Here is a 27,150-nt window from a genome sequence, read left to right as displayed (position 1 = left end):
CACCAGGAGGCTTTTATGGACCTCAGAGGAAATTCTGAGTCTGATAACAGCGGTTTCCTAAACCTTAAATTGCCAGAGATGTGGGGTAAGGAGATAAAATGTCAGCTATGCTTTGTACGTCCCCAGAAGCCCCCACAGTGGCTGGTCTGGCTGCAGGCCGAGGGGTCTCTGGTGTAATCAACTCGCATAGTTGGACCATTAGGGCCGAGCTGGAGAAAAAAAAGCCTAGATGCCTAAAGGAACAGACTAGACTGGAATGTGACTGTCATAATACTAAAAACAGCAGCAGTGATCATTATGGAGGGGATTTAACCACATGATTGTTGCGGTATAAATGTAGCATTGTCTTGTAAATATTTTACTTGTTAGGGATGAAGTGATTTATCTGCTGAACATCTAGCTTATTTCCCAAAATGTAAAACAAATAACTTCAAATCCAGCCTTTGGCCCTTAATATCACATTTAGTATGTAGATAATTATAATAAGTGCAACCAAAAATGAACCATGATATATTTTATATAATCGAATATGAACGATTGTTAAAAAGTGGAACAAACTTCAGGGATTCAAAATAAACAAAGCTAAAGAGAGTGCCTTATTTCAAAAGAAAGCAGTTTGTAAAAAACAACATCAAAGTGCAATTCTTCAAAAGCAGAAGAGAGTGGTGGGAGAGGATGGGGGGGGGGGGGGGGGCTTGTCCCTGACTGATCACTGGAGACAACAATGATAGGAGCCTCTGAGGCCACGCTTCAAGGAACAGGCCATCCTGAAAAAGTTCACTGGACCCCTCTGTGTGTGTGTGTGTGTGTGTGTGTGTGTGTGTGTGTGTGTGTGTGTGTGTGTGTGTGTGTGTGTGTGTGTGTGTGTGTGTGTGTGTGTGTGTGTGTGTGTGTGTGTGTGTGTGTGTGTGTGTGTGTGTGTGTGTGTGTGTGTAGAGGGGATGGGTAGGGACCACACAAAAAACCTGCCAGGCCACATGACAATGACATGAGGCGGGGATGAATGGTGCTTTTTGGTTGGTCGGAGAGGGAAGTCATGGAAACAGGTCTATAGTCCCATTGTCTAACTGTGGGGCCTGTGTGTGTGTGTGTGTGTGTGTGTGTGTGTGTGTGTGTGTGTGTGTGTGTGTGTGTGTGTGTGTGTGTGTGTGTGTGTGTGTGTGTCGTGTGTGTGTGTGTGTGTGTGTGTGTGTGTGTGTGTGTGTGTGAAAAGGCAGGAGGCGTTGTAGCTTCAGGAGGGACTAGCATTGCATTCTTCATTCACAAGCAGAAAAATGCCTCCATCATAAAGTGACCTTGACTACTCCAGCAGAACAGCGAGCGAATCCGAGCATCTCTCTTCTCACACCCCCTCTTATTCAAGAGAGAAGGCAAACAACCACATAAACATAGACTGCCTAATGTCTATACAAACACTGACACAGTTCATGTTATGAAGCTGGGCCTTCATTGAAAAAACAGACAGTACATTATGACCGGCTCCAGTTTGTGTAACTAATCAAACTGCATGACCCCGGGGGAAATCAATAACTCTTCTCCAACATAGTGCCATGATGTTTTATCACATGCCTGCTGGTCTGGACCATACACATGCTGTTATGGAATACAATAAATAACTCTTACAAATACAGCAGTTGGAAAGTCAAGTTGCTTTGTGCTCATGAAATGTTTAAAAGAAAATAGGTAGAAACTCCACACGCATTCAGTAAGGTGTAAAATACAGTCCAGCAGGGTCATGCACAGCTTGGGTTTTGATTTGACCAAGAGTTTGGAAATGAACCAAAACAGATCACATAATTCCTTAGAGTGCTAAAATGACACCCCAGACAGCAGGAGGAAAAAAGTACCAGCGGTTATTATGGAAGAGATGCTCACACAACTACAAGTGTACACACAAGCATAACAAAACAGATGTAAAACTCCCCTCTGTGGGGCTTCTCATTCATAAAACACAGAGCTTGTTCCATCTCTTAACGGGATTAACGCTGTTCATGAGGAAGATAATGATGGCAAGTCTTCTATGATCTAATTGTAAACCAAACAGGCAGGTGCTTTGAGGAGTTGAACACACCCACGGTCCCACAAAAAGAGTAGTGCACTCTTCCGACCAAACATGAGTTGTGTGGAAGCACAAGAATAGAGCAGTGAGGATTATGCAAGAACAATACTGTAGCTAAAGGCTTAGTTTCACTCATTTTAGAGAAAAGGGATGGCAGAGTGAGGTAATTACTTTAAGTGTGGTGCACATCTTGTTCAACACGTCACAGGGTTGTAACCAGGGTGGAAATGTTGAATCTATACCACAAGAAAAACAAGCTTGTGTATGAGTGCTTTCATGTTGTAAGAGAGGAAAATGTAACAGGAAATATTACATAAAGAAAAGAATGATGGTATTCAAACATGGATTTTATCTAGCTGGCAGAGAAGATTGTTGAGAAAACTGCAGCATAACTTCCCTACATACATATTAAAAAAACACTCCGCTTAGAATAGTGTGGTGTGGATATATCGACAAAAAAAACTTAATTTTATCCAGTGCAATCATGCTTTTTAAGAACATGGACTTTTTCCCCCTCATTAAAAACCCGGAGACCATGAATATGTAAATATTGTTCATTTCAAAAGTCAAATGAATACAAAATAAAATGGCTCCTACTTCACCGGTTGGGGGGGGGGGGTGTTTTCCCACATCACATTTCTGCATATTGAACCACAGTTGGCGTACAAATGAGTTGCGATGTGACAGAATCCTGCTTGTTCCTGCACATCTTAAACGGAGACTGTTTTTAGTTTTGAAGAAACATATGGTCAAGGATTGTTGGGTTTTGAAAAAGATCAGGCCTAACCTTTTAAATTGGCAAATCTGCAGCTTTGTAAAAACACACAGATGATTCGAGGTATCTTCCAGCCACAGGCATTTTCCTGTTGGTTATACAGAAAGAATTACAGTTATACCAACAGTCTTAGTGGGGGTTAAAGCTAAAAGGCTACTGGTTCACTGATGACTAGAGAGCTTTTTTTTCAGACATGCTTTGTTACATTACAGGAGATTAACTCACATTGCTGGCATGCCTGGCATGTGCCCCATTGAGTTGAATGGGATGTGAAGGATTGGGCATCCCAGGTCGGGGAATTTCCATTGCAAATGATTGCCGAGCCACCAAGGCCATGTTTTCATTTGGCTCAATGTTTGGACAAACATACACAACCAAGATTGCTTTCAGACATTTGGTATCAGGCCGAAGCCATGCAGTCGTACACACAGGATGTTGGTGTATATTTTGCCAAAGTGTTTGCAGTGCAGGTTTTTCCCATGAAACTCCAGTGCACAGAGAGCTTCTGATATGTTGGGTGCCTCGCAAGGGTCAACACAGAATGAAAAGGTCTACACACACAGTGAACAAACAGTGCTTCAGCATGCCATCAGCAGAAATAAAAAATAAATCTTTTCGAATGTAGTTGTGATAGAATCCAATTATCAGTGTTTGTGGTGATTTGATTATATCATGCTGTGTTACCCTGCGCTGCTAAAAAATGTGACAAAAGATTTCTGGCATAGTTTTTATTGTCATCGTTGTCTTTGATTTGAAAGTACCAGACGACCCATTTTTTGGTACAAACACAATGTTTTTAGCCAGAAATCTGGTTGGTTAGATACAATTGGGTTATGTTCCTAAAAGAATAAAACAGCATGTTTTATTTTTGTTCTGAAACATTTTAGTTTTCTTCATTCATTCTCCCAAACACAGGTTTTTGTTTTGGTAACTGGTAGCCTAAGCAAATGATGGGTGCTTGTTCCCATGCAATGTAGCACACTGAAAATACTTTAGAATATGTTCATGCATGATAGAAATGGCATAAAGGTAGGCCTATATATAAAAAAAAGTTTAAAAACCATGCAGCCCTTCGGTTTTCAATTTATATTAATAACATTAGGCCTGAAGCAAGGTTTAAAACGAAAGGCCTATAATCTCAAAATTAGCTTTCTTTTTAACCATAGATTAAAAAAATAGGACATATTTTAGATGGGAAAAAATCTTTAGTTTAAAAAAATCTTATCTTTTGTTATGAGCTTGTGATATTTGATTAAAAAAATGTTGGATGCAACCTATATAAAATAATCTGAAGATCTATGATTGCTCTGTGCCCGCCTGCTTCTTGGCCCCGCAGGTCTTTCCATGCTATAACTATGGTGGAGTCTCACAACACATTACGAGACATTTCTGTGCCATCAATAATACGGTCTGCTGTAAACCCCCGATACATTGTTGTACAAATCTCACACATCTTTTAATGGAAACATGGTCTCCATTTAGCTAAATTCAATAGCTCAGAGGATTACCATCTCAGCTCGAGCATGTAATAACTAAAAGGTCATATCATCATCATAGCTCAGCAAACCATAATCCACCACAGCCTCTTTAATGGCTTTTAAAAGTGTGTCAAGGCCTGAATCACTGCTACCAGTCCCATCTGAACATGTCCTCCTCTAAAGTGCCGGTCTGCCAGTCATTCGGCCCAGCTTTGAATGCCGTGTCACTCTATCCCCTATTGGGTTGTGCTAGCCTAGATCGAGATGTGCGAAGAGCCCGAGAGCATTTGGGATTGATTTGTGGCTATTTTTACATGTCCTACTTGAACTAAATGGTTCAGATACTCAGAGGAAGAAGTCAGGACCTAAAAAAGCGTATTTAACTAGAAAAAGAAAAAAGTAAAGATAAATGGTGGTAAGCGGGTGGACGCTTCACTGTAGAGCCTTTTAGAAGCACCTCTTAATAACATTCGGAATACGCGATAAGAGTACATCCTCCATCCATAGGTCTATTATTTGCAGGCTACTGGCATTCTGAGGAGTGAAAATTAACGTGCTGAGAAAGATAAATGCACGCACACAGCAGACAGGTTTAATAAAAGAAAGGTGCAGGAAGCCGTCTCAGGTGACCTTGCATCTTGATAGACTAGATGCACTCCGTAGCAGCATTTCCTCCAGAAGCCACACAGGAGCAATGCACACATACAGCGCTACTCTCCACCAGAGTAAAAATGAGTCCTCTTATTAAACCATAACTCAGGGGAGAACCCATGCCCTCAACAACACTCATTACCCAGGCATATAGCGAGCAGGCTGCTGTTCAATGTTGCTGGCGCTACAATTATGTTCGCACTGATGACCATCATCACAAGCGTAATAAGTGCTCTACAGGTACAATGACATTATTAACAATGGTTATAGGCTATCTTGTGTAAATCTTCTGCTGCTATTGTCAGCTGTCAGTGAAACAAGCACACACACAACACACACCTATGAAAAAAAAATAGAAAAACGATTTCAAAGTGTTGCATTGAAGTGCTAACGCTACTCTAATGACAGAGTGCTAAGGCCAGGGTAAGGATGAGCTAAAGTGCTCTGATAATGCTAGCTCCATTGGCTTTATGATAGAAGTTTCATGTTCAGTAACTAGTATGCCCTTTAACACACGCCCTAAGGACTGCATTTAACAAGGACTAGCTTGTAATCCACAAAACCAGTCAGAAAATATAAAAACGATTTATTGAGAACTGGCCGACTACAATGCTAATATTGGCTAGTCTGCTAGAATTTAGCAATTATTTCATTTAGACAATTATCTTATTAAATTACCAAAAAACATAAATATGATAAATACAGTTTTTGAGATTAAAAATGACCTACGTTGGCATTAAGAAAGGTTATCCGGGCACTAAGTAAACCCAAGAAAAACACTTTTAACTGACTGACAATGGCGGAGGATTTTGTGTCAAACTATCGCAGATGTATATCCACTGCTTATAAATCACCAAAAAATGAATAATGCAATCAGTACACCTGTAGCCAAGGGAAGGAAGGAGAATGTTGTGCCAACATCAAACTGGGTGGAAACCTGTAGACCCACAATGAGGCTGGCGGCCACACAGCCATCCAACGCTAAAGATCAAAGTTGGCACTCCAAGCGTCATCATCAATGTCACGACTTTATTAACCAGTGGGAAGTTTTCCTCACCATGGCCTCCCTGCCGTGTCTGTGGTCTGGGTGCTGTGAAAATGTTCAGTCCCTACACAGATCAGCCATGGAGGCTACTCGCTGTGACTGGCACAAGAGAGTGGGAACAAAGGAGTCAGTGTGGCTGTCACACTCGCTCCTCGTTACACTCACCCTTTGCTCTGCCAGCTGTCTCTCTGTCCCCTCCCAGAGCCCACCCCCAGCTGTGGCTATACATCAAGATACCCTTAATTCCACACATGCAAAAACACCCACCTCCACACATGTCTTGGGTGGCTTCAAGACTTGGCCACACCAAAACACTCCCTTCCTCCCTGCTGGGTGCTCTTTGCCTATCCTCCATACTGACTGACTGCACTGTTGGAGGCACACTGTTATTCATCACCACCACCACCAATGGCTCATCAGTATCACACCACTGCACACAGCCACAACACATAAGCTCATGCTTGCCAGGAATAATATACTGGCACTGATATTTAAAATATTTTCCTTTCTTGCCTTTTATAGTCTCACAGATGCTTGTTACTGTTCTTTTCTCATTCCTGCCTACTGAGTCTCTTCCCAAACTCCCTTCATGCTGCCACACCCTCACCACAACGCCTCCCCTCTCCTGACAGATGCCCCATGCTCTATCTTTGGGCTCACCCATTCATTTGCTAACCCTTAAACACTGCCCTCAGCCTCCCACTCTCCACAGCCATCCTATTATTTATTTATCCCCCACGTCTTTTTATTTTTTGTTAACCATATGCTACACCCATGCCCTCCCCTATGTTTACCCACTGAAAGGCTCCAGCCCTGCCTGGTCAGTCACGAGCCGGTGCCCATGCCAGTTGAGCCTCCACCCTCACAGTGTGGTGACTGGCCACTGCTAAAACACTTCCATCCCTCCTGCGTGCCTAGTCCAGTTCCTTCAAAGCCATTCATTGAGGCTTCGCTAGTGGTTGTCTTATTATTGTTAACTTGGAGTAAAACTGTGGGAAGGGGTTTGCTTGTGGTACAAAGGCAGAAACAATAAATGAGGTTGAAGTCAGGCTATTTATGGACTGGGGAATAAGATTCAAAGATGTTTTTGCCTTTTATGGGTTAATTGTATGTTACCCATATTTTTGTGAAACAGAGAGACTGAGAAAGGGGGGCAAGAAAAACACAAGCGGGGGGCATTCCTCGGGTCAAGCTTTCATTGCTGTGGGTACGATGTCATTAGATGATGTAATCGTTGCATAGCTGCCCTGCATACATCCATTCACTGAGAATATTGAAACAGACATGAGACACAACCGGTTTCACATGTCAGCCTGCCCTGTTATCCATACTGAAAACTACAACTGACGACGTTACATCAGGTTGTGCCGCCACCTCTTGACCTTTCTCTTCATACTTTCTGTCAACAGGAAATGGATCAGTTCACAAGCACATAATGGCAGGAAGTGGCTCATCTTCCACCTTGCTTCAAAAGAGGCGTGTTCATATTATCTAAAGTGTACTTTTGAAACCCTCGCTTCGTGTATAACCAACTTTCACCACATGTTTAAAGACTGTTATGTATCCGGTAGATCTGCCGTTGTTGGGAAATGCGATTGGTATTTCCTGTGCCTTTCTTCAACAGCACTTTCTGGGCTATAAAATGCTGCCAGACAAGTTGGACATGCACAAATAAGTGTTAAGCTTCCCCCTGCAGACAACAAAAGAATAGACACAGCAACAAGCCCTGAAGGCAACATTAAGACCAGCTAGGCCAGCATTACAATACTCCTCTTCTCTCAGAGAGCCGCACTTAACCCAGCTGAACTGAGCTGTACCGTGTTATCCTTCAGTTTCTAGCTGGGCATAGGATAAAGGCTAGGCACACTGACAACGTGTAGTATCCACAGGAAATGGGAAACACTGATGTGTGGCCAGCACAGACCAGCCAGGGTGACACGGGGTAAGGCAGGTGGTTTACAGATGGGGAATCTGCTCAGGCCACAAAGAAAAAACAAAAAAAACGATCCCGAGATCAAAAACAATGGCACAGCTGAGTCTAACAGACAACAAAAAACTCCTAGAGGTTTGGTCTCAGATGGTGTGAAAACCTGGGTCTATAGACACAACAACATAGCTGGCAGGAATGACTAGAAGCAAAAACACAGATAAGCACAACACAGGACCAGGAATACTCAATCCAGTCCTCCTATGGGTGTTTTCATAACAAAAGTACTGGGTAAATATATGCCAACAGTCTCATACTGTTGCTTACTTAGTTTTTCTAACCTCATCAGGCAGAAAGACAAATAAATGATAATAATGGGGGTCCATTTACAGTCTTGGCAATACAAATAAATAATCATTTAACTTTCAACACTCTGGACACAAAATAGACTTAAGGGCAAGTTGAAATGTCACCCCTTGGACAAAGTAAAGTAAACAAAAGCTATCCAAGAGCTCTGGTTAGGCTTGACCTGTTGACCTGTTGTTCTATAAGGGCATTGCAATCCCGGCGAGCAAAGCTTTGGGGTGGGCCTAAAGGAAGACTTCTTTGTTCAGCGTTTTTTTTAATCACAGAGGAATTACCCAGCCGCAGACCATATTTACAGTATTGCTGCTTACAGATGATGAAATATAGCGTCCAAGTGTGAGAGTGATTATGACTTGATTCTACTGGGTGGTTACAGTGAGCAGAAAACACACTTCGGGCTGTAACTTAAAAATAGCAACACAAGACACGAGTACTGGGGTCTTGTGGAGGTCAATATATTCTAGATGCTCTGTTGAACTCTGCTGATGCTTGTGGTCAATTTGTGGGCTGAGAGGGCCAGGAGGACTTGAGCAATGCGTACAGTATAGGGAGTTGTTTAGATGGAAAGTTCAGCTGAAAACACTAGGCAGGAGGCAGAACAAGTGTTGAGGAAGAGAGATAGAAATTGATAAATGAAGGAACGGAGCATCGGTTCGTAAAGTCTTTAAAGAGAGGCATGAAGAGATAAATTCAGAGCAAAAGAAGAGCGAGATAGAGGAGATATCAATATGTCTTGTTTCGAATGTCCTTCTGTGTTTTTGATTTATTCAGAGACTCAGAGGAAGCCCTGACATAAAGCTACACACCTTCAATCCAAGGCCTGCAGTTCCCCAGCCAGAGGGAACCAGTGAGCTGGTGACCTTGGCCTTTTATGAGAGACCCTCCACTCCTCAATCTCCTTTCTCAAGAGCTAGCCTTGACTAGTCCCAAGAAAAGAAACTGTTGCAGCACTTCGACACCGCCGAGGCCTGCGTCGTGACAGAATAGGTTCAAATCCTCAATCTGAACCCATACATTAATTATGCAATACGTTTAGATATGCGTTATTGCACTTCTCTCTTCAGTCTACCCTCCAGTCTTCCTAACAGAAATAACTTGAAATGAAGTTTGCAGTGAGAAAGAATCTATAAAAAGGAGTTTTATTGTGGTGGAGCTCACAGTGGGAACCCTACCATTACACATTTGAAAGAAAACACACAAAATTACATCATTTGCAAGTGTCTTTCAGTCACAGCAAGGAATAAATCAAGTCTTTAAAGAGTCATTTTCTAACCACTACACTAATCACAGAAAACTGAGACTACTATAATCATGGCTAAGATTGACTCTGATAAATTAAAAGAGAAAGATGGAAAACTAGAAAGCAAGTTAAAGATGGAAAAGAGAGAGTTAAAGATGGAAAAGAGAGAGACGCTATGTTGTCATTTAAGCTGTAAAATAAGAAACAAATAAGTCTGTAGGTTTCTTAGAAACTGTGACACCCCCCTCCCATACCCAGAAAACAACAGGCTGATTTGATTTCCGGTCCATCTCACTGAACCTCCATTCATCCGTGTGTGCTGTCCACTCTCATCAGGGGACAGATCTGACAAGATCAGGGTTGTGTGCACCTGGGAGACGCAGAGAGACAACATGAAGCCCACCTCCCGTTGGACCCTGCCTTCAACATGTGACTCATAGTTCACAAACACACACACCAACATATCTATGTCAATGTAGTGGTTTGCAGTCTCAACGATGTGCCTGAGAGACTGAACTGACCATGGTATCTGTCCTTAGGTAATTTAAATACTTTATTTAACTAAATCACATATACCCTAAATACATGCCAATAGACTATGGTGAGTGAGAAGGGTTGAGTTCCCTTTAATGAGTACATTTGTTTTCAGATGAAGGTCAAATTAACCTGCCAGAAACAGTTAGTTTTTATATGAACACATTTTACACCCCTTTATGTGCAAAGATTGCCTGCTTTGATTGCTCCATGCTTTTTTTAAACTTTAAATACTGCAGAAAGTTCGCAGGTATATTTGACATGTACCACAAAAACAACTAAAAGTAAGAAAGAAATTCTGTGACATTTAAAGTTTTTTCTTTTCCCCAGAAAGCATCAAATCAGAACATAAATGCTTCAGGGGACATGACACCTCCCACCTGCCCTTCTAATCTGATGCACATCATTTGAGTTACAGTAGTGTTTGGCTCACATTCACAGTTTCTCAACTTTCTCACCGCTATACAGGGTGTGAAAAAACAAAAAGAATACGGCACTGTCTGTGATGATGTGCTTGACGTTTCCTAAAATCCCTCTCCACCCCAGATCAGACATCAAACAGAACACTCATTATTACATGAGAGACAGCAAGTTCAGGTAAGTAATGGTTCAACATAAATACCAAAGTTCAACATTTGGGGAGAACTGTGCAGAAAAAAAAGATAATAGTGGGAGTACACTGCCAGGGGAAGTGCGCATCGTAGGGCCAGACCACCTGAGCACAGGGAGAAAGAGGTAAAAAGCCAAAGGATGTATGGACGGATGGACTCATGGATCAAGAGATGCATTGATGAACAGATGGGAGCTTGACAGCCAGCATACATATATGAACAGAAACATAGAGATCAAGCAATGACCTATACTAATGCACGACACCTAAAGGGCTACGCATACACATGGGGAAAGTTACAATATACGTCACAGCTAAGTAAACCTGTGTTCAGCACCTGGGTCATACTGAAACACCAGCACGTGGCTACTGTGAAAAGGATGCAGGGAAGCCTTGGAGAAACATAATAACTGACACAGCGCTGAAATCTGGATGATCTGTGCAGAACATGTGCAAACCTGCCATAAATCATACACTGTGTGATGCTACTGAAGCATCCGCACATCCTACAACAGCTGCACACACTGTACTCTAGTAGCCTCTAATAACCGCACCCGTTGGACAATCCCAAAAAAAGTATCCAGCGTTGAGCGTGAAGTCAGGCCAAGCCCCTCACACAGCTGGAACGGGGATATACGGGTGAGACAGAGACTAGCTTACCATTTATCCTACTGGGTCAGTAGGCTCTGAGCAGGCTGAGCGGCTCTTAGTTGAGAAATGCTAAACACCACACATGCACAGAGAGAAAAAGAGCTGGCTAACCTCTCACTCAATATTTACAGAGCTCTGCGGCAGTACCACAGCTGGAATGCAGCGGGCAGAGCGAGCACGCAGAGGGAACCGTATCACTTTCTGGGTCATATAGGGCTGCTTCACTCCGCGTAAAGTCTAGACTCGGACGGAGAAACACGCCTGCGGATGCTCTCCGCTCAAACGGATTCATATTCAAAGAATGGATGGACTCTGTGCCCTAGGAACAAAAACACATACATTTATAGATGCACACAGCAAAAGGTCGATGTATATTTGTGAGCGTATTCCCATGATCACGGTTTGTCATAAAACAACAACCTTCGTCCATTGGTTTCTCCTATTTATTGCATTTTTTCTTCCCAAGTGAAAGAGCTGCCCGGATTTGAAATTCGCCCAAGGCAATAATCAGTAAACTAAAGAGCAGAACATGGCATTAGTACCTATGAGATCTCTCCTCACCCACCTATATCTGTCTGGCTGTCTGGCACCTTCCCATCACACCTCCAGTACCTGCTGTTTTAATTAACTTTGTACCACAGGGAGCAATTATGCAAGACAACATTTGTCTCATTTGGAACTGCAAATTAATCTAACTTCAAGCTGCTGAAGGTGAAGCACTCCAGTTTGTAAAACAAGCAAGGCTGCCAGTACTTTCATTTGCATGCAGGTTGTTTTCATATGCATTATCACTGGCTGATTGCACACAAATACATAGAAAGACCTAAAGACATGACATTGGCCCTGAAGTTTTTGGTGTTACTCTAATGTTGCCATTCTGAGCTTTTAGGAGAAAAAGGAGGAAATGAGTTCATTAAGATGGACCGATAGCATAGGCCGGGCATACATCAAGGAGAAAACAATTTACATACCTTCATTTCCCTCAAGGAGCAAGAAATGAGAGTGAGAAAGTAGATGGGGGAAGTGTGTGCTGCAATGTGAGAGGAAGCAAATGAGAAGAAACGGCAAGAAACGGGGTAGATGCTTATGTGAGAGAGACAGTAAGATAGTATGTGTGAGAGAGTAAGCTAATGAGAGAAAGATAACAAGTTGCAAGAGGAGGGAGGGAGGGGGCTCTGAAAGGCGAGAGGAGACAAGGTTACACTTCAGGAGGTGGTGAGAAGATACCAAACAGTAGGCTGTGTCAAAGAGATACAAAATCAGAATCTTGCATGTGATGCAATAAGCGAGTCAGCCACCCTCTCACAAAAAGAACTCTACGATCTCTGCCTCCTTCCACTAATCTGATTTCCAGGATTATGTTTCACTATTTAAAATAAAACACCACGGCGCTAAAGTTTAATTCCATCACTTTATTTGGCTTAATGACTCTGGTAAACGTCAACGCTGCCGTATTTTCTATCTCACTTCTCATTTACTCTTGTGTTGCAGTGCTCCATTGATATTGCTGATTTTTAAAGGCCCTGTAGGTAGGGATAAAGGAACCTTTATTTGGGTAAGCCAGCTAACAAGAAATGGCGGTTATTGCTAATAAATCTTGTTTTTGCATGCATGTGCATTCCTTTTGACATTTAGGTCCCTCAGGTGGCTGTAAAACTGATATAAAACACTTCTGGTACGCTTCAATTCTGACCTGGACAGATACTAGCACACATTAAACTTCCCATACCAGTTTAATGGGAGAGTGTGCTGAAGTTAGTGGTTTGTTCCAAAGGGTGAGTCGAAAATTGCGTTCCTTGACTGCTAAAGCTGTGCCAGACCTGAGTCTAAAACCAAAAACATCAATCTCTAACCCTCTGTCAACCACAGCAACAGGGTGCACATGGAGGCCAAAACCTCACAATGCAAAACACGATCTCTCAGTTCAAGTACATTACACCGATAGAAACTCACATTGAATAACACTCTAGATCGTCATGGACAACAAGAGAGACAACAGACAATAACCTCAAAATATTTACCTCAATAATAATCCCAGAACAGCACGAACAAAAAACGCATTCATCCCGTGCCGGAGATAACTTCCTGTTTTTCTGAATCTGAAACATTGCAGCGTGTGGTTATGATCCTGTTTCTAGGCTGTGTTTCCCTGTGTTTATTATCGAGTTGACACGGAGATGCCTGGCATGCGTGTGGCTCTATCACAACAGGCATGTCTTTGGTGGCTAACAGGGCATGTAAATGAGCTCTAACTCCATCAGAAACTGCCTGGAGGGAGCGAGGGAAGACGACAGCGAATCCCTGATGTTGGGAGCTGGGAGACGCTCTGTGCCACAGACCAACACTGTTGTGGCTTCTTCCTGGTAACTGAATGATCACAGAGGAAATATGGAGCAACAGTTCCTAAAATAGGGTCCACAGACGGCCAGGGGCCCTTTAAAGTACCACTGTGGGTCCAAAGGCATAAAGAGGAATAGTAGCAGTTTCAAGGCAGTTTTATCGCACAACATCAAATTTTTTCATCTACAGTAATGATTTCCAAAGAACCCTTTTGAGTGAAAGGATGGCTTTAGGAAAAATATTGCACTGCTATCATAACAGTTCACTGTTGAGCATTGGACTCTTTTTCGCTTCAGTACATTTGGTCAAGATTACCTTTACTAGCCTATACCACTACTTAGAGTACCAGCCATTTAGTCTTCTATTTTTATTTAAACTAGTCTCAATTGCATCATGAATTGACTCAAATAGTTAGTAAAGCTGGGCCTGTAATAGCGGTTAGGTTATTATGGCAATACATATACTCAAATTCAGCATTACATCAATATGTAATTCTATTTGCATGTTTATTTTACCCACAAGACAAGAATGCGGATTAAATCCAATGTTTTCACTGTATAATGTTTCCATGTGCTCCCTAATAACAGCAGAAGTACCCCCTGGGGTACACCTACCGCTGGCTGGGAATGGCTCATATACAGTGTTTTTGTTTCTGGGATGTGTTAGAATAAAAAAACCTAAATGTCACACAGTCTATCAAACAGAGGTGTGGTTCCCATGCACCTTGATTCATGGTTTGCCTGCTAAATTTGAGGGGTAGAACAACAATCCTCATCAGCCTAACAAAGCAGGAACATTATGAATTATGAAATCCCATAAGAATCCCATAACAAGAACAAAGACATTTGGCTAACTAGTTTCAACTCGTTGACATAAGCAACCATGTTGAGGTGTTATAAGTGGCCATTGCTTGGTTTAAAGGGGTTAAAAGCCTTAAAAAGGTGTTCAACAGTGATGATTGCATAAAAATGACGGCCATAAACCACTTTTATTAACCATTGATGTAGAGAGAAGACATGTTAAGTAGTAGACTTCAGATAACTTGATTCACAGCAGCCAGATTATAATGCATCTTGACATTGTTGCTGTTCATGTTATGTAGGAGAGTACAGAGCTCGAACATCACATTTTCTGTCTAGCTTTCTCTCTCCCTTCTTCTAATGACAGGCCCACGGTCTGGCCATGCATGCTGTGCTGTGCTGTGCTGGAGTAACACACCGCACACCCTTAAGCAGCTCTTTAATTAGCAGCGGGGTGAAATCGGAGGAATCAGTGAACGCATCACTTTTTTGTATCAAGCGAACAGCATGCTCTAACAAACGATCCGGGAAAACAGCAGCAGCAGCAGCAGCTCGGCGCCTTCACAGTATCTGCTGCAAACACAACACAACTTGCAGCTTTAACGCGCACTTGTTTAACAAACCATAAGTAAAAGGAGCACTGTGAATGGATTTAAAGGCAGTTTGATTTCCACTGCAGTTCAACGTGCGTCTCTGCGTGAAAGCAGAGTGGGCTGCGATGCTTTAATGAGGCATGTCAATAATAAGAACAGCGCCCAAAAGAGCCGCTGAGGCCACTTCACAAAAGTAAAAGACAGCCGGGGGAAACGGACACACAGGGTGGGAAAGACGAGGGAGAAACACAGCATTGTCTCGCTGCAATGTAATACACATAAACGCTTGCTGAGGAAAAGCGCAGCGAGCCGCCAAACATCGTGAATCCTCAACATTTAGCACCAAACGCGGAGGAAGTGAAGCTACAAACACTGCTCAACACCAACATTTGCGCAAGAGAAGAAAGCTTTGACTAACCTGACGAGGCGAGGACACTTCTTCCACTAAAGCGCTGATGTCCAGAGTTTGTGTGTGAGTGTCACTCAGCAGTGTTTGCTCCCTCCCTCCCTCTCTCTACCGTATAGAGATAGTGCTGATGTTTCCACTTCCTCTTTTCTTCTTCTGCCGTCTGCTGGTTGATGGTGATGCCAGACAGAGGATGCATGAAAACATGAGAGCCAGCTGCTCTCACTGAGTCACTGCCTAACGAGTGGTGACATTTATCAGATTTTAATAAAGATGTCAGGAGGCTACTTTGGGTTTTAGCAGCTCCGGAGTCAGTCAGCGAGCTTTGCTCCATAACGTTTCAGGCTTCAAACTCAATCTGATTGGATCAGAGGGAAAAAACACTCAGGTTTATATTTTTGATTTCAGGATGATAGGATTTGACATGGTTAACATATATGTCCGCTTTAAAAAGCTGCATGTAATTGCGAATTTGTTGAGTCTTTTTTACTCGACTCATGTCTTCCATTCAGAAACAGGTGTGAGTCACCAGCTCCCTGATGTTCAACCTGTAGGTACTTAATAAAACACACTGACACATGTTTGTTTAATTATATATGTACTTTTTTTAGGTATGGTTCTTATTTTTTCAAGATTAGTTTACTCTTATTTTCAATGGTCAGTGGCTACAAATCATTTTTTCGTTATTTTCTAGAACATTTAGGATTTGGGCAAAGAAATGTAGATCTCATACATTTAGACACAACCTACTAAATATGACAACATTAAAAGTCAAATAAATAGGGTTATTATTAAAATGAAAGTCTTCAGAAATGAATTCACAACAATTAAAATGTCTTTCTTTAAAATCTGTTTGTCAACAAACAAATGAACAAACGTGTTTCATTGTGTGAGATCCAAACATCTTCAACAGCCGTGTTGAAAGTACTGTACAAACTTTAGCTGCTTTTTACCCAAACTTAAGCAAATATCTTTTATTTTTCTTCCAAATATCTGAGCACTTGTTTATATAGTACTAAGCAGATTAACTTTAAGTGTTCAAAAATGGTTAGATATGTGTTTACTGAGCTATATGAGGAACATTGTAAAATAGCACATTTTAGGATTGTACTTTAATAGTTTGCATATATGTAGCTACGTTTAAAAAAAAACGGATGAGCTTTTTGGTGACTGCCTTTTAAGAATAGTGTATGTATTCATATTGTTACACAATATTAGATTAGATTAGATTGGTGAATAAAGCAGGTGAAGTGCCACACACAGAGTGGCCCAAAGACGCAACTCCCTCCAATCTTGCAGCCAGAAGAGAAAGGCAAACAGGAACAATGACTTTAATAATTCATGGCTATTGAGCGCTCTCTGGTCCCCACATACACAGAGAACTGTTTGGCGGGTAGGATTATGACCTTCTAATGTTTCAATACGCCAGGAGCCTTTTTAATGTAGCACAACAGTGGTCCTACACAGCATAATGGTGGAGTTTCATTCAATGTAATTGTAAAAGACAGGATAGAAGAGTTTATCTCAGAGCAGAGCAACACTGAGCCACATGAGGCCACTTCCCCTTCATTTGGTCAGGGATAACAGACTGTTTCTGATATTAAACCCAAAGTGTGTGTTTATGTGTGTGTGGGGGGGGGGGGGGGGATTAATACAGGGGCCCCGTCCATCCTGAAATAATCTGGAGCGACACACACAGCAGAAATCTCTGTCTTTCTCTGAGAAAAACAAAGGATTCAAACTTCTGTCTAAATAACAGCCTGTGGCCTTCATCAAATTGTTAATTGGATCAAGGGCTGTAAAAGGCAAGCAGGCCAGATAGAAAATAAACACAAAGCAAACAGGTTATCTGCATACAACGAGATATAGTTAAGATCCAGCATTCAACCTGACTTAAATCACATACTTATTTCAAATGGTTATATACTTTAACCCTGGAAGGTCACACTAGATATGACACACAGTTTAAATTGTGCATAAATCATTTCTAACCATTACACTGAAAAACTGAAACGTTGACTTTAATTAAATGTAAATGTCAACAGATTTCACATAACTGTATTAGGTTAGTTAAAAGCAATAATATCAAGGTTTAACTTAATATTATTTATTTCAACTAACCTTATACAGCTATGTGAAATTTGTTGACATTTACATTTAATCAAAGTCAACGGTTCAGCTTTTTCAGTGTACCTTTTTAGAGGGATTTCCAGCAAGAAACCAAACTCCTTTTTCGTTGTTCTGTTCTCGTGATTTTGGAATAGAACTGAGTGAGTTTTGGTGAGTTTTGCACCCTGAATTTGGCTTCAGAGCTTTCAAGAGTACATCCACAAACTGTACATTAGAGGGCTCACAGAAGATATAATCGTTTTATCTGAGACAGCAAAGAGGCAGTGGAGTGGTTTGAAGCCATATGGTCAATATACAAGTAGCCTACTGCATGATGCATTAAATAAAGTGCAGCCTCACAATGCATCTCTGCAGCCATCAAATGCAGTCAATGTTTTTTCATCTCTCAAGTTAAACCTTTCAGCTGGTTGTGTAACTCAATTTAGATTAAAATACACAGTTTCACTATATCTGCACATCTGCTATGAAGACAACAGGACATGACTACAAAATAATTGCAACTGGCATCCTACTCATTTGGCAAACATGATTAATTATTCATGTGTTAGGCACAGGGCTCGGTTCGTAAAGATTTAATTAACTCGTTTTTGGCAAATGTGTTTTGAGTCGTAACACAATCTGCAAAATGAGTCTGTCCTGGCACTCCGTCTGACCTGTCCCTGGTCCAAGAAGATAGAGTGCTTCAATAAAGACTCTCCGTTGACCAAATTCTCTCTACGTGGCGCAACCTCCCTCTGAGCAGCCTGTGACTGAATCTCATCTGGGAGATTCATTGTTCCACTCAGAGAGAGAGAAGTCAATGCAGAACAGACTGTTTCAATGACGCTGATTTATCTTAGGTTATTGGTCCAGGCGATGGACCAAGCAAAGATGAAAAGGAAGAGAGAATTAATAAGCGTTCAATCTGCAACTAAAATGCTCTCATGGCCTTATAATCTGTCACTCTTTGATAGAATTGCTATTTCTCACAAATGCATACACTGCCTACAGCATTTGAGCTGCTCGGAAAGCTTAATGCACAAATCTAAATGGAAATCTAGTTTGCTTGTTCCCTTTAGGTCTACTGTAATTGTCTCTCCAGCAGGGTCATTAGGAAATGGGAATGTTTCAAGTTGGTTTCCACAGGGAATCCTGCTCAAAAATGTGTTGCTCATGACGAAATGACACAAAGGGCTTCCTCAAATGTGGCCTAAAGGGCAAGTCTGCTGCAAAGTCCTTATAGAGAGCTGATGAGTTGAACACAGAGGGAGGATCGCTGTGCATTGTGTAGATTGTAAAATGACTTTTGAGAAACACCCTCTGAAGTATCCTCAGATTGCTAGCAGGACAAGATCAAAAGAAAAATGTTCTTCGCCTCTTGTACATGTAAATCAACTTTTCTTTTCTGAGGAAGGTCACGGCAGGACTACGCTGTGCACTTTTAATGATCAGACTTGGCCGTGTGGAGTTTCGCTGCACTGTCCTCAAAAGATCACCGTTAATATTTGATATATAATATAACACATTCATTCAAGGCCAAAATGGTTACCATGTTTGTTTTTCTTAATCCTGGAGCCGAGTAAACATTTGAGAGAGAGAGCTGTCTTTATTCTCAGAATAAGGGAGCACATTCACATACATTTTTTTCCCATCGCTGTGGTTTTCTTTAGAGCAAATTAATGAGCATATTCCAACCACAAATAATTTCAAATATTTCTGTACAGTAACAAGCATTCAAACATTCTGGCTTGCGTGGAAGACAAATTCTAGCTTTACTCCAACATTTAATTTAGACTTTTTTTTCCACCTCTGTGTTTAGCGCACTCTACAATCAAAGTATTTAATACCAGGGAGATGGCAGGGATACAAAAATATGGTGGAAAATACAATCTCTTAATAACACACTGTATTTGCGGACACCGTAGAAGAACATTATCTCTTACACCAGCGGGCTCATTTCATATCACTTAAGATTAATTAGCCATGCAGCTAATGCTTTTTGACACACATATGCACCGTGGCACACGCTGCACACACTTCCTTAAGCAGCCGTGCCGTATGACCCCGTGCTGCACCATCCGTCAGGGAGGAGGTATAATGCGAGTCGTCATCCTGGAGAGAATGAAGCGGCTGGGGAAGTCATGCACAGTGGACTTAGAAAAGGCTTAGAAACGTCTTCAGAGTGCGGAAAACTTCACTACTACGTAAGCAGCTACTTCATCCATGCTCTATGTTTAAAGCACACAGCGTACAAGTAAACAAGCCTGTTCCAACACTCAATCTGAATCTGAAGAGTCACTGGTTTTGGACGACTTCTGCTTCTGTTTCTTTTTACTCTTCTTCTTGTCTTTTTTCTTTTTGTCCTTCCCCTTTTTTCTCTTCTTGCTGCGGTGTTTGTCTGATGAGGAGGAGGAGGAGGAGGAAGAGGAAGAGGAGGAAGAGGAGGAAGAAGAGGAGCTGTCTGAATTGGAGGAAGTGCTGTCCTGAAGCATCTGCTGCAGCTGCTGGATCCTAGAAACAGGAAAGGCAGGAGGAGATGAGATTTGGGATTAAAATCAAATACAGAGAGAGAAACTCAACTGTGATGCAGACACAGATGTTGGCAAGCTTCTAAAGTGTCCTTCAGCAAGGCGTACAGTACCAGCATTTACGGACTGTCAGCCAAGTGTCTACCGGTGTAACATATTTCCACTGACTTCCAACAGTGTACCCGTTAAACTGCAGGTGTGCGGGGGATTTTTACAGCACACCTGGATAATGAGGTCATCCTGCTGTGAAGGTTGAAGTTCAGATGGCTAAAATAGTTTGGATAACTTCTGTACCATATTAAATTATGCTTAACTGAATCTATACATTCTGCTAACATTTGTCCAGCAAGGAGAGAAGTCAATATCAGAGTTGCTCAAAAATGTGCTTCTTGTCAACAGCTTAAAACGTTTGAGAAGAACTTCAACACATCACAAAATACGTGAGAAAGAGTCTCACTGTTTAGCTGAATGGAGAAAAGTACAGCATGGAAAGGCCACTGGAGGACATGCCCCTTAATCAGCTCAGAGAGGTGAGCTGGCACATGATGACATAGCGCTGTGCAATTAATCGTATTTGAATTGCAATTACGATTTTGGCCTGCCACAATTACGAAAACAACATAATCGAAAAAAAAGATTATTTTGCTTTGGTAGGTTGTGACAGTCCACTTATTTGATTTAATTATTTTAGTCTAATTTATTTCTATTTATCATATTTATATATGTTTAGTAGCTTGTGTAAGTGCGCTCCAGAATATTTGTTGATCTTGTTTATTGGTATTTATTATTTTGATATTATTTATTTAAATGTATCATTTATTTAATTTATTTTTGTATTGGTTTTTCAGTTGAATTATACGTTCAGGGTAAACAGTTAAAAAGATACTGTTCAAATTATTATTTGTTTTAAAGTTCAATAAATGGATGTTTTCAAAGTCAATGAATAATCTTATTTAATAATCGTGATATCAATTATTGACAAAAATAATCGTGATTATGATTTTTGCCATAATCGAGCAGCCCTATGATGACATCAGAAATGTGAAAGTTATGAGGACATTGAGAAACTGTTAACTATTCAGCCATCAAAGGGTTTCTCTGAGAAAAGGGTGGCATGCTCGTGAGAAGTGCCCATCAGAGCTCATTGTGTTGATCTCTCAGAGCAGCAGGATCATCTGAGCACTTCGTGTTATGCTTCTCTTGATAGTTTAACTCTAGGTCTCAAAGTGAACTCCATCTCCATCATAAATGCAATTCATAGCCTATAGCTAAACTATAAAAGAAGTCTCTTCTCCTCAGCTCCAATACTGTGGATGTATGTATCCAAACTATCAGCACTGATTTTATTAGAGACTAAGCGTTTCAGTCAGGCATCAAATTCACATTACAACAACACATCTTTACACTAAAGCAACAGGCTGCATTTACCCATACAAAAATACTTTAAATATATATATATAGGCTTTGTTGTCTTCCTGTGGCTCCTTGACATCTCGTTATGGGTTTGGTCATTTTTGATTAAGAGTGTGCACCGCAGATAAAATAAAAATATAAGTAATTGTAGTTAAGTAGTGAGATGATATCATCAATGCAAAAATAAGTCATTTTGGGAAGGATAAAAAAAACAACAAGTGTAAAAGAGTAAAATACTAAATGTCTTCTACCTTGAAAAATTGCAAGAAAAAACTTAAATAGAGTAGATGCAAGTTCTTGAATAAATAGCCTATATTTACAACTGCATCATTACATTTCTGAGGAGAACTTACGGCACAATACAGTTCATGCAATTAGAAAAGCAAGCTGGACTTTCAGTATTTTTCCAAAGAAGACGCCATAATTACTGCAGCATACACACGCTACCCAGACTTCAAAACGCCACTGACCTTTAAATAACCTTTTTGTAATGCATGCAAAAACACACACACTTGCAAGCGTGTGTGGCCACACACACACACACACACACACACACACACACACACACACACACACACACACACACACACACACACACACACACACACACACACACACACACACACACACACACACACACACACACACACACACACACACACACACACACACACACACACACACACACACAGCCTTTAGAGGAAACTAACCTCACATTCAAACACCCTGGTGTCAAACACTATTAGCTAGGAACCGGCACAGAGAACCAGCCACCATGAGAGGATTTCCAGGTCAGCTGAGATTGTCCCACTCTGCTGTGGTAAAACAGTTCAAAAACTAAAACCTGCAAGTTCTCAAGTGTGTGATCCAACTGTCAGAGCAGCTGAAAACGTCTTGGTCTGTCCTTTAAACAAATCGGACTGTTAATTATGGAAATTACAGCAAATGATGTGAGCAACCTTCATGATTCAAAAGATGAGTGTATGTACCTGGTTTCTTTTTCGTTCCTTTTGTTTTCCCGAATGAGGTCGTACATTGGGTCTTCATGAGCCTAAAACACCAAAATGCCATCTGTCACTTTAAAGAAAACACACCTACTTACAATAACAGTTGCCATGTATTCACATTTAGTCCATTCAATTTCCCCTCAACACATTTCATACATTGTACTGGATTTAGTGTTATGTCAGCAATTCTAAAAACCTCACCGTGACAACGCGAGGCATGAAAATATGACACAGTTGCATTTATGGTAATGGTTAGAGAGACTGTGTGTTCCTGCAGTAGATCATGCTAAACAGGCCTATTGGAACCAGCTGTGTGAAGGAGTCTGCTGCCCACATGTTTCCTCAGTGTAAACTCAATACGGCCCAAATCTGTTGTTACCTCAGCTCTCAGACGCTTGTCTCTGTCACAGCTCCTTAACCTACAACAACCCAACCTACATTCTTTGTCTGTGGACAATTTCTTCCATAAATAACTGAAGTTAATAAGCAGTTCAAAAACTCACCACTCTGAACTGCTCTAGTTTCTGGTTTCCTTTGGTGAAGAACGGACACTCCTTATCTCCTGTCCTGTGTCCGTAACGCTTGCATCTCCAACCTGCAGTAAAGGAAACACATCTGAGAGTTAAAAGTGGGACAGACGTGACAGGTACAACTCTGCAATATTATAGATTCAATATCGGCATGAAAGAACATTCTTTACCTTAGGAACATAATCTTACCTTATATACCCAAAGTCACAATCACATCAGAGTATGCTTAAAGGGGCACTGTTATGCTTTTTGGGGTTTTCCATTGTGTTATTTTGGTTGTGCATGTAAATGGTTGAGAAAGGCTAAAATCTCATAGTTCCTTTGGCAGGGAGTGTCTCTCCCACACACCCCCCCCACCGTGACTGACACACCTCCATTGGACTCCTTTGTTTACTTCCATAACATAGCATTACACAGTGTATGTAATAGGCTAAGAGGCAGGACATCTCTAGGTGTTTGACCAATCATAACAGAGCCAGCGAGCTAACCAATCAGAGCAGACAGGGCTCTGGTTTCAGACAGAGGGTGAAAAGAGGTGCTGCAGCACAGGCAGTATGAGAAAAAGAAAGAGAGTGGTGAACATCAGAGCATGGAAACATGTCACAGTAGAGGCACAAAATACAAATATGAACCTGAAAATGTGCATTTTAGGACCTCTTTAATTGTCATATACTTACCAAAAACAAATATATTCACATACATGTTATCACATGACTAAAAGCCTATATTTGATGACGACTGAACAAACTCAACGAATAGAGGAAACAGAGACAGCAAAGAAAACTAAGATTTGCAGTTAAAGCTAAGAACGAAAGATATTAAGTTAACCTTGAATTAAGATGTTATTAACTGTAGTTTCTTTCCTCCATGGGCCAAGAGAAAAACATTCATTTAGGGTTAGGAAAAGGAGTCACACCAGTGTTTCCCCTACCATTGTCTTGGAGGGGGGGGGGCTGCACCCCGCCAACGGAGCCCCCCCTGAAATTTAAGGTGTTCAATATATATATATATATATATATAGCACCAGATTGCAACTAATCTATATCTACTGTCACTTTTCACATTGAACATGTGCTCTTTTATTACATAAACTAAAAGCTTTAATTTTAAGCTGTGAGTTTAGTGTTTTTGACCCTAAGAAACACTGATGCATTAATCAATAACAATAATCCACAGCACCGTCCCAAAGCAGTAAACCTAGGGGAAACGCTGCACACACTCAAAATTGCCCTGCTCATGTACTTGACATGTATGCCTCATTATAAAAGAGGAACCTCCTCAAACAAAAAAGAAATCTTCACTTTATGGCTTCACTGAAAACAAGAGTTTGTGTCAAAATCTCACACTGTTTGAATGTTCAACACTATAAGTGGCAGTGTAGCTGTCATGAATAACTTGAGTCTTAAAGTGAGACCACACAAAGTATCTGTTTATCTTCTAAATTAGTTTAAAATGTGTTTACTTTGTTCACATCCATCTCATTCAAAGCGGCGTCTCTCTATTCCTTTAAGCCAAATGACATAGTCAAACATTTTCTCAAAATATTAAGCAGAGCGACCGATTCTGCAGAACAAATGCCAACTTCTCTCTCTCTCTCTCCTCTCCTCTCTCTCTCTCTTCTTTCTCTCTTCTCTCTCTTTTCTCTCTCTCTTCTCTCTCTTCTTTCTCTCTTCTCTCTCTTTTCTCTCTCTCTTCTCTCTCTTCTTTCTCTCTTCTCTCCTCTCCCTCTTCTCTCTCTCTTCTCTCTCTCTCTCTTCTCTCCCCCCCCGGCTGTTCATGCAGCATGAGTGTGAGTGGGACGGAGGAATGAATGGACTGTGAACATAAGGGAAGTCTTTGTCAGAAGGTGATCTCCACCAACACCAGTATTAATCTGTCGCAGTAGACAAACAAAAGGCGTGGTGTTAATTGACAAGTTCTTGTGGTTACATTTTATCCGACATCAAAACCACTGCCACACACAAGATGGATGTTTGCTCCCACCTACAGTTCATACACTTTAGGTGCTGCTGGTACTTCTAAAGCCAATATGAGGGAATCTGTCAACATAGGTTAAGAGCTTTAAAGAGAGTTTATCATAATTTTATGAATAAGAGTGCATGTTTGGAACTGTGAGCAGCAACTCTTTCTTGAGCTCAACAACAACATTTAAGAGGAAACAAGTTATTATTTAAAGTGGACCTATCATGCTATATTTGAATAATATAGTGTAGAACCATACCTATATAAGGCATATTTATACTTTTTATTTTTCAAAATACCAAACAGATTATGCATTTTAGCCATTCCCCATTTCGCTCAATTTAACACTGTCTTTTCATGGGCTGATTCTGTGAGAACAGCACCATCTACAGGCCTGGCATATGTACTACAGCGTCTCCAGCGCTTTCCAACGGCAATGTCCGTTGCTGTCTCCTCCTCATTGGTGGAGATGGCCCAATAGCCGTAGCTCCACTTCTGTGACGTCATAGAAGTGTTCAAAACTGGATTAGTCTGTATCAGATCCGTTGCAGCCCCTTTTTAAGAGATTTGGGTATGGAGGAAAATAGAGAGGGTTGTGTTTTCTGACACTTGGTGAGTTCCCTGGAACACCGGGGACACATATTCATGTTTAAAAGACGTACAAAAGTGCATTTTGCATGATCGGTCACCTTTAAGCTGTGATCAAAACCGTTCACAGCTAAAGAAGGTTTTGTAAAGTATATTTCTTAGTCAAAGTGGTGTCATGAAGAGCTTACAGTTCTTATTTGTAATAATAAAGATGTATAGTATTTATGTTTCCCTTGCCGAAAGGAAAAATAAAGAAAAACATAGAATTGGCCAAATTGTTGTTCTAAACGTTGTTGTCGTTTGAGAAACGTGCAACTGATGCATCCCTAAAAACTGATGCATCCCTAAAAACAACAAACAGTGCATCTATCTCTTTCAAAGCAAACTTGAGTTATCAGTGAATGAGTGCTAAGTGTACTCACACTGCATCACCTTCACCTCCCTCCCCAGGGGCATCCACAGCCCCCTGGTGGGCGCGTGGGCCAGGAAGCTCCTGGCTGCTTCATTTCCGGGTTCAGCAGGAATACAGTCCTCTGGTTTGTCCTCGTGCTCCTGCAACAGTAACTTTCACCTTTGGGCATTTCTTTGAGTAAATGATAACAAAATGTGTAAAATCCCAACAGCTATTTTTCTTTAAAGCTTAATTACTAAATGTAACGTTACCTTTATGAGTCCTGGTGGAGGCTTCTCATAGCTGCATGAAGAAGATAATACTGATGTTATTCTTGCAGACTATTTCAAGCTCAGCTGTCTTTTCCATAACAAGATACCACAAGTACAACCAAACATTAACCGGAAGAGCGTAAGAGTAAATCATTATGGATGAGCTACAACAGATAACTTATCAATTGCATTTATAATTCATGCATAAGTTTGGACCCTGAAGCAGAAAAGCTCTCAGTAGTCTTACTCACAACGTCTCAAGGTGTTTCAGTTGTTTCACTTCTTGGGTGAGTTTTTTCGTGTGTGTTTTGAGTTTCTCCAAATCCTGTTTGGATGACTTGTGTCTCTTGTGCTCTCGTCGGTCCTCCTTCTCTCTTCTTCGCTTTTTGTCCGACATTGCCCTGATATAGACCCCCGAACAATCATTGACTTATAAATGATGCTGCATTAAACGATAGTTTGTCAGCTAAACAGTGAGAGACATCGAGCAGCGTGCTAACAGCGGCTAACCAGCAGACATTTCTCTGCTGCTGTCCGACTTCCTGTGCAGCAGGCCGGTTTGTTAAAGTCCAGCGCCACCTGCAGGACACGTGGAGTACTGCTGTGGTAAAAATGGCGTTTCCGTCTCTAGAAAAACTCACATTTATTTCATTGCGACACATTTAAAAAAAACATGTTATTCTTATTTTCGTCAAAAGAAACTTTAGGTACTTGTGGGTTATCTTTCGCCACTTTTTTAGTTTTTTCAGACTCTAAATACGCACTTTGTTTTCAGACTCTCTAAATAACCCTAATCCTCACCCATAGGATTCATGTTTGTTATTTTGAGAAATGAAAAAGTGAATGCGGAGGAGCCAGTTACCGGCTATTAAAAA

The 27,150-nt window shown here is 41.1% G+C and overlaps 2 protein-coding genes across 5 annotated transcripts in view; both read right to left on the bottom strand.

Moving 5' to 3' along the window:
* The window catches only part of elmo1 (engulfment and cell motility 1 (ced-12 homolog, C. elegans)), a 96,652-nt gene extending 80,795 nt beyond the window's left edge, over positions 1-15,857 (bottom strand). Inside the window, exon 1 of one of the 4 annotated variants that reach the window (XM_079655513.1) lies at positions 15,488-15,857. The gene's annotated coding sequence lies outside the window, so the exon portion shown is untranslated. The remainder of the gene's footprint in view (positions 1-15,487) is intronic. The other 3 variants (XM_079655514.1, XM_079655511.1, XM_079655515.1) reach the window with 3 other exon arrangements.
* A 3,313-nt stretch (positions 15,858-19,170) lies between these two features.
* rp9 (RP9 pre-mRNA splicing factor) lies at positions 19,171-26,863 on the bottom strand. The gene is made up of 6 exons (XM_079656429.1): positions 26,527-26,863; positions 26,276-26,306; positions 26,035-26,164; positions 23,036-23,127; positions 22,515-22,576; positions 19,171-20,095 (listed from the first exon to the last, which is right to left on the bottom strand). The coding sequence occupies exons 1-6, from the start codon at positions 26,670-26,672 to the stop codon at positions 19,861-19,863; spliced, it is 696 nt and encodes a 231-aa protein (XP_079512555.1). The 5' UTR covers positions 26,673-26,863; the 3' UTR covers positions 19,171-19,860.
* Between the last annotated feature and the right edge of the window lie 287 nt (positions 26,864-27,150).

This window comes from Notothenia rossii, assembly GCF_949606895.1.
Source record: "Notothenia rossii genome assembly, chromosome: 10".
Lineage (NCBI taxonomy): Eukaryota > Metazoa > Chordata > Actinopteri > Perciformes > Nototheniidae > Notothenia > Notothenia rossii.
This window is presented reverse-complemented; position numbering and strand designations above follow the sequence as displayed.

Coding starts and splice junctions, on each gene's coding strand:
- rp9 (XM_079656429.1), bottom strand. CDS start 26,672: ATGTCGGACAAAAAGCGAAGAAGAGAGAAGGAGGACCGACGAGAGCAC. Junction 26,307..26,526: donor CTGAAACACCTTGAGACGTT/GTGAGTAAGACT, acceptor TTCTTCATGCAG/CTATGAGAAGCCTCCACCAG. Junction 23,128..26,034: donor GGAGGTGAAGGTGATGCAGT/GTGAGTACACTT, acceptor CCTTTACTGCAG/GTTGGAGATGCAAGCGTTAC.